The sequence below is a fragment of the Lichtheimia ornata genome (genome assembly GCF_029851405.1).
Source record: "Lichtheimia ornata isolate CBS 291.66 chromosome Unknown scaffold00043, whole genome shotgun sequence".
Lineage (NCBI taxonomy): Eukaryota > Fungi > Mucoromycota > Mucoromycetes > Mucorales > Lichtheimiaceae > Lichtheimia > Lichtheimia ornata.
In genome coordinates this window covers 215372-226661 of record NW_026695363.1, presented here as the reverse complement: position 1 = coordinate 226661, position 11290 = coordinate 215372, and the positions used below count along the sequence as shown (strand labels likewise).

Here is an 11290-nt window from a genome sequence, read left to right as displayed (position 1 = left end):
AGCTGTGCAGGGCAAAATAGCAGTTACCATCAAGGGCAGCCGGAACCGACGGCTACACAACCCGAGTGTGTGTACAACATAAAGACTGAGTATCAAACCATCTTGAACCCGAACAAAGCCCTTGCTTTCAATGACCCATTTGCCACAACAATCATTATCCAGGACACACCCCCATCTTGGGCTTGTTGATCCAATGAGATAGAATAGTCTTGATTTAAAGTGGTCCTTTATTAAAGCAAGTTGAAAACATGTTGACATAAAAGGTTGTAAAGCAAAAAGACAATGACACCCAAAGAATAATGAAACGGTGGAGTGGAGTGGTGGTGGATATATGCAAGATGATGGGGGATCAAATAAATGAATGTCAAGCAGGAGAGAGAGTGTGTTGCAAACATGTTTATAAATGTTGTATGTGTAAGGATGATGTAGATGATGATGGTGCTACTGCTACGTGGAAAAGATAGCACAAACATCAGTAGAGTCACATTATGTGTTGTGTCTATGCCTCGGGGACAAAAGTGTGCTTCACACCCACCCACATACTCACGCACGCTTGCCTTTAGTGTTTCACCTTTTCTCTTATCTCTTCTCCTCCCCTCCACTTTTCCACCATGAATCTCTCAGGCGATATGGAAGACTCATCCGACAAGATTCTCTTTCTCAACTTCAATCAAGACTTTAGCTGTGTCTCTGTTGGCACCGAAACCGGCTATCGAATGTACAACTGCGACCCTTTTGGACGATGCTATAGCAAATGTAGGGAACAACAAGTCCAATGCACATGTCCAAACGAGTTCTCATTCTCCTTTTCTTTAGCTGGACGCGGTGCGAGTATCGTAGAAATGCTGTTTTGTACCTCTCTTGTGGCACTGGTGGGCGTAGCGGACCAGGAAGGCTTCAACTCAAGACAACTTCAGATCATCAACACCAAGGTACAAGGGACATTCCTCTCTACTACTACAACCAAAAACCCCTCCTTCTTTATTGACATTTATTATCACAGAGACAATCGACTATTTGTGAATTGACGTTTCCTACAACGATCTTGGCTGTCAAAATGAATCGGCGGAGGCTAATTGTCGTGTTGGAGGAGCAGATCTTTTTGTACGACATTAGCAACATGAAGTTGCTTCATACGATCGACACTAGACCTAACCCTACTGGTAAGATTCATTGTGTATTGTAAACAGTGGAATCGATGGGCTCATCCCGTGTATGTGTGTGTGTGTGTCATTAGCCATTTGTGCCTTGTCACCCTCCTCCGAAAATTGCTACATTGCTTATCCATCCCGATCTTCTTCGACATCACCTTTTACTTCGACAGCTGCCAATGCAACTGCTTCTGGTTATGCATCCGGTGATGTTGAGATCTTTGATGCTTTGAATATTCAGCTTGTCAACATTGTCCAGGCACACAAATCGCCCGTCAGCTGTATCACAATGAATTCGGAAGGAACGCTGTTGGCTACGGCTAGTGAAAAGGTATGTAATTTGGATTCGATAGGTATGTTGTTCAAGGAAGGAGGGAAGGATTTTAACCTTTCATGTGGTGTAGGGTACTGTCATTCGTGTATTCTCGGTCCCTGATGCTGGCAAAGTGTATCAATTTCGAAGAGGATCGTATCCAGCCAAGATTTATTCCATGTCGTTCAACCCTGTCAGCTCTTTGCTTTGTGTATCCAGTGACACTGAAACCGTTCACATCTTCAAGATTGCCATGCCGCCTAACGGAGGCACAGGATATGATCCCTTGATCGAAGGCAGCAATGGATATGGAAAGGATGATACTGAAACGCGAGGACGCAGCAACAGTGTTGGGTAAGGGTGATGGATGGCCTGGCAGGTAATGGAAAATTTCAGTGATTCATCATCATTGGCATTTTTAGACAAATGCTCAAGCGCTCTTCACAACATTTGGGTCGCAGCGTTGGATCTTACTTGCCTGGTATGATTACTGAAATGTGGGAGCCTGCACGCGATTTTGCATTCCTCAAGCTTCCAAGTGCAGGCGTGCGTAGTCTTGTGGCGTTGAGCAGGTATAGATGGTTTGGGCTGCGGATGATTGGATCATGGACTAATTGATCGTATGCAGCACCACGCCTCAAGTCTTGGTTGTTACGTCTGAAGGCTACTTTTATCAATACAACATTGATTTGGAGAATGGCGGTGAATGTGTCTTGTTGAAGCAAAACAGGCAAGTAGCTTAAAGTCTTTGGAAAAGATCATCTACATGGGGTACTAACATAGAGCATCATTCTAGTCTTCTTGAATCAGGCGATGATGCCAATGGTGCCATGGTAGTATAAAATAAGAGATGCCTAGTAGTGCTTGCAACAGCAACATCATCATGTATATTCCCCCTTTTTTTCCCTTAGTGATCCTCCTCTTATCTATATATCAAATAACCTATATCCATGACACACACATTCGGCTGTTTGATTGTACCTTTCGTTGATCATGTGAAAGCAACAAATGGGAATTACACACTATGCCGTGTATGTGGCACCGATCGCGTACTTTTATACGGGGGTAATATCCGATCATTCCGAGCAAACCGGAGATCACTTTTCAATAAAGAAAAAAATTGTATATTCGATACGATGATGTCTTTGTTGCCATCTGCAACTTGGGTCGCACAACATGATACGGCGTTTTGCTTTATTGTAGCATACAGGTATTACACGCTCCCCTAAGAATCTCTTGTTTTCCCGCTGACAAATACCACTGCTGCTGCTGTTACTGCTGCTGCTGTCAAGTAATATAAGCAAACAAGGATCATTTAATTTGTTGCTTACCTACATTCACGCGTTGCATTTGCATAGGCTCACATGACATGGACTTTAATATAGGTCGCCATTTTGGTTGGAATGTTAGCTCGTTTTTAATGCTACTACCATAAAAAGAAGAAATGAAATGGATTCCAAGCCTATGGGAAATTGATTACATTCTTCAGATGAATGAGCCACTGAAACAATCAAATGCAAATCCACATGCGTCTTTGTCTTAAAGAACAAGAGTGATGGTGGATTCATCCATCGTTTCACAAAAGATAGGGTCATGTGGTTTCTTTGCATTCTGATCGACAATGAAAGAATCCACGCTAGTAAAATTAGCTGCTAATACCACGCCTTCCATATCGTTAAACGTTGCAATAGATGATGTGCATGTGTACTCGCACCATATTGTCGTATCCTCTCATGGGGAAGTGATATTGAAAGATGACACCTTTCAATTACCGTGATGCTCCCTACCATCGTCAACTCATGTCGGAGAAGACTCAGGCACAACGACGCAAAAAGAAAAAGTAGGGAGATCAAGGGGATGATATGTAGGTCATAAATTGGTTTCCTTTGTGCCAGTCGCTTGGCTGAAACAGGTGAACCGATAAAGGGAGGAAGTCAAGATCCACATATAAAAAGGATCTCTTACTCCTCAGGTAGAGATGATCTGTTTACCTGCAACCCTTTCCACTCTTTTACACAAATCTACCAGCATGCGTACTTTTTCATTACTGCTGCTTTCCCTTCTTCTCCTGTCACTCTTTACGACTCAATCCATGGCAGCCGACTGCTTTTGTAACGAAATCGATTTTATTTTCACTGAAGACTGTTGTATTGGAACGATGGGCGAGCTAAGACGCCAGCACGAACTCCACTGCCGTTTCCGGGATTATAGCAACCTTGGTGATTTCAATCGATGCTGCGACTCATATGGAGGAAAAGCTCGTTGTGTCCTTACTCCATCCCATGGTGAAGAAGACGACGATGATACTTAAACCACCACAACCCTCCAACGTGATACGTATACGACACTTTTTTCGAACAGCCATCTATCACTTTAACACGTATAATCCCATGTACAACATTATATAAACGCAATGATCAACCTCTACAATTACATATGCTTCTGCAACATTGGATTGCTTTTAATCTTATCTCTGCCTGGAAACTCGCATGATGCTTTTGCGCGAGGAGAAAATGGGAGGAGGAGATGGATGGTTACCAGGGTAAAAAAAAAGGGAGATGTGTCTTTTTGGGACAATGGGAAGTGTTTTGTGGGGAGGTGGAGGTGGTGGTGTGGTAGTTTGGTGTGTGTGTGATGGGGTATTAGTAGTAGTGACTAAATTAGCAACAAGTCTATAGGTACAAAAAAGCAAAAAGGTGGGCAGAGGTCGTCGTCGATCATTTATCACGCCTTATCCTCTGCATCCTCGGCAAGGGAGGCTAATCGTAACATCCGCTCTGAAGTTGCCAAACGTGCTCGAGATCCACTCCGTGATCGAGTACCTGTTGTTGATGGCGGTACGGGTGATGATGATGATGATTGTTGTGTGGGTAAAGGCGGTTGTTCCTCCTCACTTTGCATGTGCTTGAGTAAATCTTCGGCCTTGATAGCAACGGATTCACTACGTGTTCTTCGTCGTTCTCTTCTTGCAGCCACTGACATGCGCCGTTGACTGAGACTTCTTCGTTTGGCTGCCGAACTTAATTCGCCTGAACGCAACTTTTGTAATAGGTTGTCCATGATATCTTTAGCCTCTTGAGCTTCATTGCCACCTAAGATACAATAATGTCAGCTATATGCTTTTAGGGAGGTGGATTTAGGGGGGGGGGTTGGATGGAGTGAATGTCATTGCTTATACCTTCTCCGCTAAGTTCGGCGGCTTCCTTTCTTGCTCTCTTGGCATGTGCTTTACGTTGCTCTTCAAATTGACGGGCACGTTCAAGTTGCTCCATTTTCTTACGCTGTGCGATCAAATCTGCACGTGCACGCTAATTGACATGCATCAAATGTCAGCTTATCGATTTGTCCTTCCTCCTAATATACACAACACCTTACCTCCCAACTGGATGTAAATGTCTTGAATATGCCAAAGAACTCGTCAGGTTTCATATCTCGTGGGTTCTCGCCAAAGTAGGTCACCACATCCTTGTATGCAACATCCATCGATGTATAACGCACTTCCAATTGGTCAAACTTTTCAATTGCATAATCTCGGAACGAGGTCATCACTTCGACAAATCGATCATTTGCAGCTATCTCCTCATCATTGTCATCCGTATAGTGCCGATCAAGCTCATGGGTCAACTTCTGTAGGCCAACACGGAGTTCATTGTAATCCTTAATAAGATCTTGGATAGTGACTAGAAAAGCATGTTGTTTAGTTTCCATGGCAACTACCACTATAGAGCCAAAAAAGCATACATACCTCGACATGCTTCACCACACAATTTAAGATCATCCAATAAAGCCTGACTGATGTTGGGGAACTTTTCTTCAATCATCTTGACAAGGAAATGCAAAAGCGTGCTCTCGTTGGAAGATGACTTGGTGTCCACAATCTATAAAAGAAGATGATGAATCAGCCTATCTATACATATGGTATCATCCAGGTACGGGTTTTACCTTGTTGATACTGGCAATGCGGATACCAAATGCACCGCCTTGGAAATTGGTGCCGTTCAAAAAGTTACCAAGCATAAGTACAAGCTAAAGCACAATGTAAGTGTCGAGTCATGGTAACCGGAGAAACAAGCGACTACGACTCACGTTTAAAAAGTCCTTGAATGCTGTTGAATCCTTGAGCGAAGTGGAGGCATCCATGACGTTGGCCATATTCTATGCTACCTTGTTAATACCTTGTTGGCTACTACGATCCTCTTTATGCTTACCTTTCCTAATTGTGTAACTCTCTCTGTGAAGGTGGATCTGAACAACATGTTGTCAATGCGTTCTTTGAATCGGGGAATTGTCATAATCTATGCAAACATGCATTAGCATTCATCATGCATGGAAATCTTGCTCACTTTCTTACCTCGGCACAGAATGCATCAGGCTTGGAAAGATTTTGGATATCTTCTTCAGGCGCTGTTTTCATAAATACGGAAAGCTTGCCCATTTCATCGGGAGTGGGTGCATTGATCAACAAGTTCTTGAGCAAAACTTCTGTACAGAAACGATCATCGATAGCCAAAATCTTGTTCTTGACTTCAGGGAAAGGAATGTGCTTGAGCTTGGCAAGGATAGCAATATCTAATCATCATCATCAATCTAAGTTACCCTATCCAAATTGATCGCCTCTTTTACTTACTGATATTGTAGGCCTTGCGAGAATCAAGAATACAAATCTCTTGCTTACGCTCTTTCTTGTCCTTGATTTTGCGATTGATCACCTTTTGCGCAAACGTCTCTTCCATCATTGCAAAGATACCCTCCATGTCAAGGCGATTCTCCAAAGCCGCATCGTTCTCATCGGTATAAGCGCTCCACACTGTTGATTTCAGCTTATCCATATTGATCTTTTGCCACTGTAATGCACGTGTCTTGACACTTGGAAGATGATTCATTGTTTTACGTGGTACAGCAATCATTCCTGGTGCGGTTGGTGGAGGTGGTGCACCTGGTGGTGGAGGTGGTGGAGCAGGAGGAGCATTACCATCAGCATTGGTATTAGTGTCCTTGTTCTCCAATGGTGATGAAGAAGAAGATGATGATTTGGCTATATCAACATGAGCTGAAGAACCTGAAGGAGGAGGAGGTGGTGGTGGTGGAGGCGGTGGTGGTGGTACAGTTGCTGCCAAAGGATCGGATGATGATTGTGAACCACCAGTGGATGGTTTGTTGGCTATAGCTGCAGCTGGAAGAACTGGTGGTGGTGGTGGAGGTGGTGGTGGCGGTGGAGGAGGAGGAATAGCTGTCGATGTATCAATAATTGGAGTGGAATCTTTAGCAGGTGATTGAGTAGTTGAATGATCATCCAAATCCATTGATTCCTCTTCTGGTGTTTCCGATATGCTGGGTTGTCGTCGTGGTTTTCGTGTTGACCATGATTCAGTGTGTGCTGATAGAGATTCCAATGATATTTGAGTATCTCGTCGTGATCCAACGGATGATTCAATTGACGTTTGTGTCTCACGACGTGATTTAGCTGTCGATTCCAATGACATTTGACTACCACGGCGTGAAGATGATCGCGAAGTATAGCTGCCATGCTTTGATGCAATAGATCCACTGTCGTCAATATGAGATTGTGATTCGGAAATAGTATCCAAAGCCAATGGTCCATGGCTTGAATCAATCGATACTCTTGCGCTACGATGGGATCCTCTTCTCGAACCAAATGATGATGTTGATAACCTTGAGTGCTGCTCGTCATCGCTATCGCCCATAGTAGTGGTATGATCAAGCGAAAGAAGTGATGCCTTCTTTTCAATGTTGCTGCTTCCAGGTAAGCTGATATCCAAGGATTCTGTTTCAGTCTCCAAAGTCAATACAGGTGGTGTATCCGAGATTCGACTAGACAGCTTGCTGGATGTGTCAATAGCCAAATCATCTTGATCAGATGCAATGGTGTTGTCTTTGTGCTGCTTGTTTTCACGCTGGGTGATCCTTGCCACTTGATATGTCGCGTTTTCAAGGCTGCCATCACTGCTACTACTGCCATTGCTGCTTGTCGATGACCTAAAATGCAAATCAATTTGAGCATGAATATTCCAATGACTGTAAATCGTACACACCTTCTTCCAAAGGATGCAAAGGTAGCTTTGAGTTCTTCTTGAATTGTCATGGTGGGTGATGTTACACTGCTAGGAGAGACAAGCCCGCTTGTACTATCCGATTCTTCCTTGATACTCTGATCTTGACTCGCCTTTCGAGCTTGTCGTCGACGAGCATTGGCCCAACGTGATGATGATCCAACTAGAGGTGCTGCACCTGGAACAACAAAGTCCGCCAAACCGCTACTTGATCCAAATTGCATTGCAAGCTGGTTCTTGAATTCTTCAGACAAGCTGATAGCCATGGATTTGTACTTTTCTTGGTCATCCTTGAACGATGATGCCTATGATAATCAAGTTAGAATATAGCTTGGATGATTATAGAGCATGACTTACAGGCGATTTGGGTTGATCATCACTCTCTTCCATACTTTCTCTTGGCCCTTTGCCTTCAAGAGATTCTTGTGCCTTGATACGACCAAACGCTTTGGCAAAATCCTTACGAGGAATAACAATATCACCATCCTCATCACCATCCTCATCCTGAAACTCGGCAACAATCTTGTGAAACATGTCAAGCTGATTCTGCATTCCTTCGAGATCTTTCTCATAGTTGGTTTGCAAATCACGAAGCTTTTGCTGCAATGTCGATATCGTGTGACGTGACATGCGCAATAAATCTTCTAGTGATACCGTCTTTTCTCGTAGCTGTGTAAGCTCGTGACCTCCTCCTCCACCTTTTTCTTCAAGCTGCTGCAGCAATTCATCACGTTCAATCACGATTTCATCATACAATTCTTGCAAGCTGTTAAGATCCTCGAGTGTTGTTTGTAGCTGATCTTGATCGGCGAACTTATCCATCAAATGCTGTACTGATGTGCCGTACGTAGATGAAAAATCTTCCACCGTTCCTTTATGATCCAAGACGACTTGAGTAATGAGGTTGTCAATCACTTGGAAATAGCGTGCCTTGAGTTCGCCTTCATCACGGATCAACAAGATGTGTTGCATACAGCTGAGGAAAAAGTCGTAGCTGCGAGTACCTTCTACGCTTGCCAGCACGCATTCGAAGACATCATGCGGATCATTGAGGTCACGTAATACTCGCTCATTGTACATTTCAAGGATATCATCCTGATCATTCTCAGCAAGCAACTTGTATTCACGCACTTGGATGTCGATCGGGTCGCTGTTAAGCTCTGTCATTTGATCCATAAGCCGTTCCAAGCCTGATGCATTCATCTGATTGCGTAGGTGTATACGTGTCTCGACATCCTCAACCACATTGATAATCGCATTCACCAATAAGACATTGCAAAGCTACTCATCCAATAAAACAATCAGCATTGAGAATCATCCACTTTCCATAATCTCCCATTTTACATACCGCATATTCGGCAAGCTGATTGTCTGCTGTACTGCCATGAAGACCAAGACGCTTGTAATCATCACTTGCGCCGACCATACTTCCCATTCGACCACGTCCATCCAATGAACGCTGCATCCCCTTGAACCATGCATCAAATCGCCCATATCCTTTACGAGCATCTCGTAATTTGTCCATAGCTTTAAGCACGAGTTCTTGGCCAATGGGCACCTTGTAATAGCAAAGGAATACAAGCACCTCGCATACCAAACGCCGGTTGTTGACTGAGGGAGAAAGGAGGGAATATACAATTTCTTGCACACATTGTGGGCTCTTGAGTGCTTCACGAACACCAACCTTTATATACACAACCGAATCAATATACCAAATTCCCATACAAAAAAACTATATACTTACAGTGTTGTTCAATAAAGCTTTGAAACATCGCAGGATTTCAGATTCAACTTGTAATTCAGGATCACGCCTATGTTGTGTAATACACAATTGAGTCACCCCTTGATATCCCTGCCATTGATGATCATCATCATTTTCACTCAACTTACTTGTGTCTCTTATTGATGACACCTAGTGCTGCCGTCATGATTTGCATGCCACGCATATTGATGAATTGTCGTACCCAACTATGGATAGGATCGAGTTAATCTGCAGTTTTTGTCAAATGACCTTGAATCCTAACCCCCAACCACCCCTTTTTTTTACCTGAGAGGCATGGTACGCAAGCTAACACTCAAGTGTGCCAATGTCTTTGCTTGAATACCTTTGAGATCCGGTTCCGATAGCTTCTTGACATAATACTCGGGCCCCTTTTTCTCGCCATCCTTGTCTCCTCCTCCACCTTTTCGAGATGCCACGGGTGTTGAGCCAAGAAGAGCACCTGCTTCAGCTTGAATATCTTGAATCACCATCAATCGTTTCTTCTCGATAGGAAAATTGACCATGACGTTGCGTGCATTCGTATCATTAATACCTCGACGCGTCTAATAGAGAGATTACATACATTAATAAAGGAAATCAGGGGGAGAAAAAGTGATGGGTGTGCGTGTAAAGTATGTGTGTGTGTGTGAGTGTGTGCAACAAGGGCAATAGGGGATCACAACTTGCCAACATCTTTTCAAAACGTGTCTCAATCTCGGTATCCGTCAATGATTCGGGATGCAACAAGTCGCTCATGCTATCTGTGCTGCTCATAAACGAGTAGGTGAAGGTGGTTGACTGTGAACTTCGACTGGATGCTTCACCATGTCCTAATAGATATATATGCGAGGGTTGATAACGCGCTTTTCCCTAGTGTGTGTATCGTATGTATGTATATATCTAACCTGAGAAATAGTCGTCTACCGATGCATTGGAGGCTGTTGAACTATGAATGCTGGATCCGATTGGATGCGAAGAAGGACTGGGTGGCGATGATGAATAGATGCGGCTGGAAGAGGAGTTGGTGGTGCTTGAACTTGCTGTTGGACGTGGAGAAGCAATCGGGTCTGGACGTCGTTTTCCTTTTGCTTTACTTCGACCAAAGATCTCCATCAGGTGCGCATCGAATAAACAATTGGAGGTGAAAGTGAAAGAGAGAAGAGCTGGTACTACTTGATATCCCCAACTATCATTCGGCCCCTGTGTGCCTGTGCAGCAGGTAGTAATGAGCTGTGTGTAGCGGCAACTCAAATCCATCTATTGCCTCCACCGTATATATACACCCTTTGCATGCTCCAAAAACCCCATTCCACTCATCATCTTTTTACATTCAATAGTGCAATCGATAGGATAGGATCATAATCTCTTTATGTATACGTGACGACATTGAATAAATAGGGCTTGTTCTTCATAATCTTCCAAAGCTCCCTAATGATTGATGGTTACACTGACAACTCCCACGTGGCGTGAAGAACTTGTCAATTAGCCGCCGTTCGTATGCTGTAACATACCCCAAATCGACATGACAACAACAGCCAACGTTGTCTGGCAACCCGAGTAATCAAACATGAACATGCGTTGCTATGCAGCAGCCAAGTTGAATCGATGAAGGAGGTTGCATTATATACAAGGATGGTGGTGACTTTAGAATCCAAAGAATACAAATCTCGTGGTCAATGCGTTCGATTTCTTATGCGATTGATTCATCAATATGCCACCATTAGACTCTTGATGAATTGGTATGTATCATGTACATCTGAATCCCACTATGCACTAAGCAAGAAAGCTGCTTCTTTGTACCACCGAATAATTTGCTGCTATTTAAGGCCGCCCTTTGTTGCCATTCAACCACATGAGCATGAATAAAATAGGATGACGATAATGCTGGTATGATCACGATTCTTTATACAGGTCAATGGAAGAGAGAGAGAAATAAGCTATCGCTCCTGCAAGTGTAAACCTAGCATTCCTTCCTTCTCCATATCTGGCATTA

At 43.6% G+C, this 11290-nt stretch overlaps 3 protein-coding genes across 3 annotated transcripts; 2 read left to right on the top strand and 1 right to left on the bottom strand.

Annotated features, from left to right (window-relative positions):
- Positions 1-611: 611 nt before the first annotated feature.
- O0I10_008302 (uncharacterized protein) lies at positions 612-2306 on the top strand (the record flags this gene model as incomplete). Its single annotated transcript, XM_058488307.1, has 8 exons — positions 612-756; positions 817-932; positions 1004-1163; positions 1238-1482; positions 1556-1818; positions 1887-2036; positions 2093-2194; positions 2261-2306. 8 exons carry the CDS (start codon positions 612-614, stop codon positions 2304-2306), a joined length of 1227 nt encoding a protein of 408 aa, XP_058340992.1.
- Positions 2307-3556: 1250 nt separating this feature from the next.
- Positions 3557-3775, top strand: O0I10_008301 (uncharacterized protein; the record flags this gene model as incomplete). Its single annotated transcript, XM_058488306.1, has 1 exon — positions 3557-3775. One exon carries the CDS (start codon positions 3557-3559, stop codon positions 3773-3775), a length of 219 nt encoding a protein of 72 aa, XP_058340991.1.
- A 413-nt stretch (positions 3776-4188) lies between these two features.
- On the bottom strand, positions 4189-10410 carry O0I10_008300 (uncharacterized protein; the record flags this gene model as incomplete). Its single annotated transcript, XM_058488305.1, has 17 exons — positions 4189-4556; positions 4643-4772; positions 4840-5144; positions 5210-5342; positions 5407-5490; positions 5551-5619; positions 5673-5759; positions 5816-6033; positions 6092-7461; positions 7518-7840; positions 7893-8816; positions 8884-9219; positions 9280-9346; positions 9426-9503; positions 9583-9860; positions 9985-10127; positions 10203-10410. 17 exons carry the CDS (start codon positions 10408-10410, stop codon positions 4189-4191), a joined length of 5121 nt encoding a protein of 1706 aa, XP_058340990.1.
- Between the last annotated feature and the right edge of the window lie 880 nt (positions 10411-11290).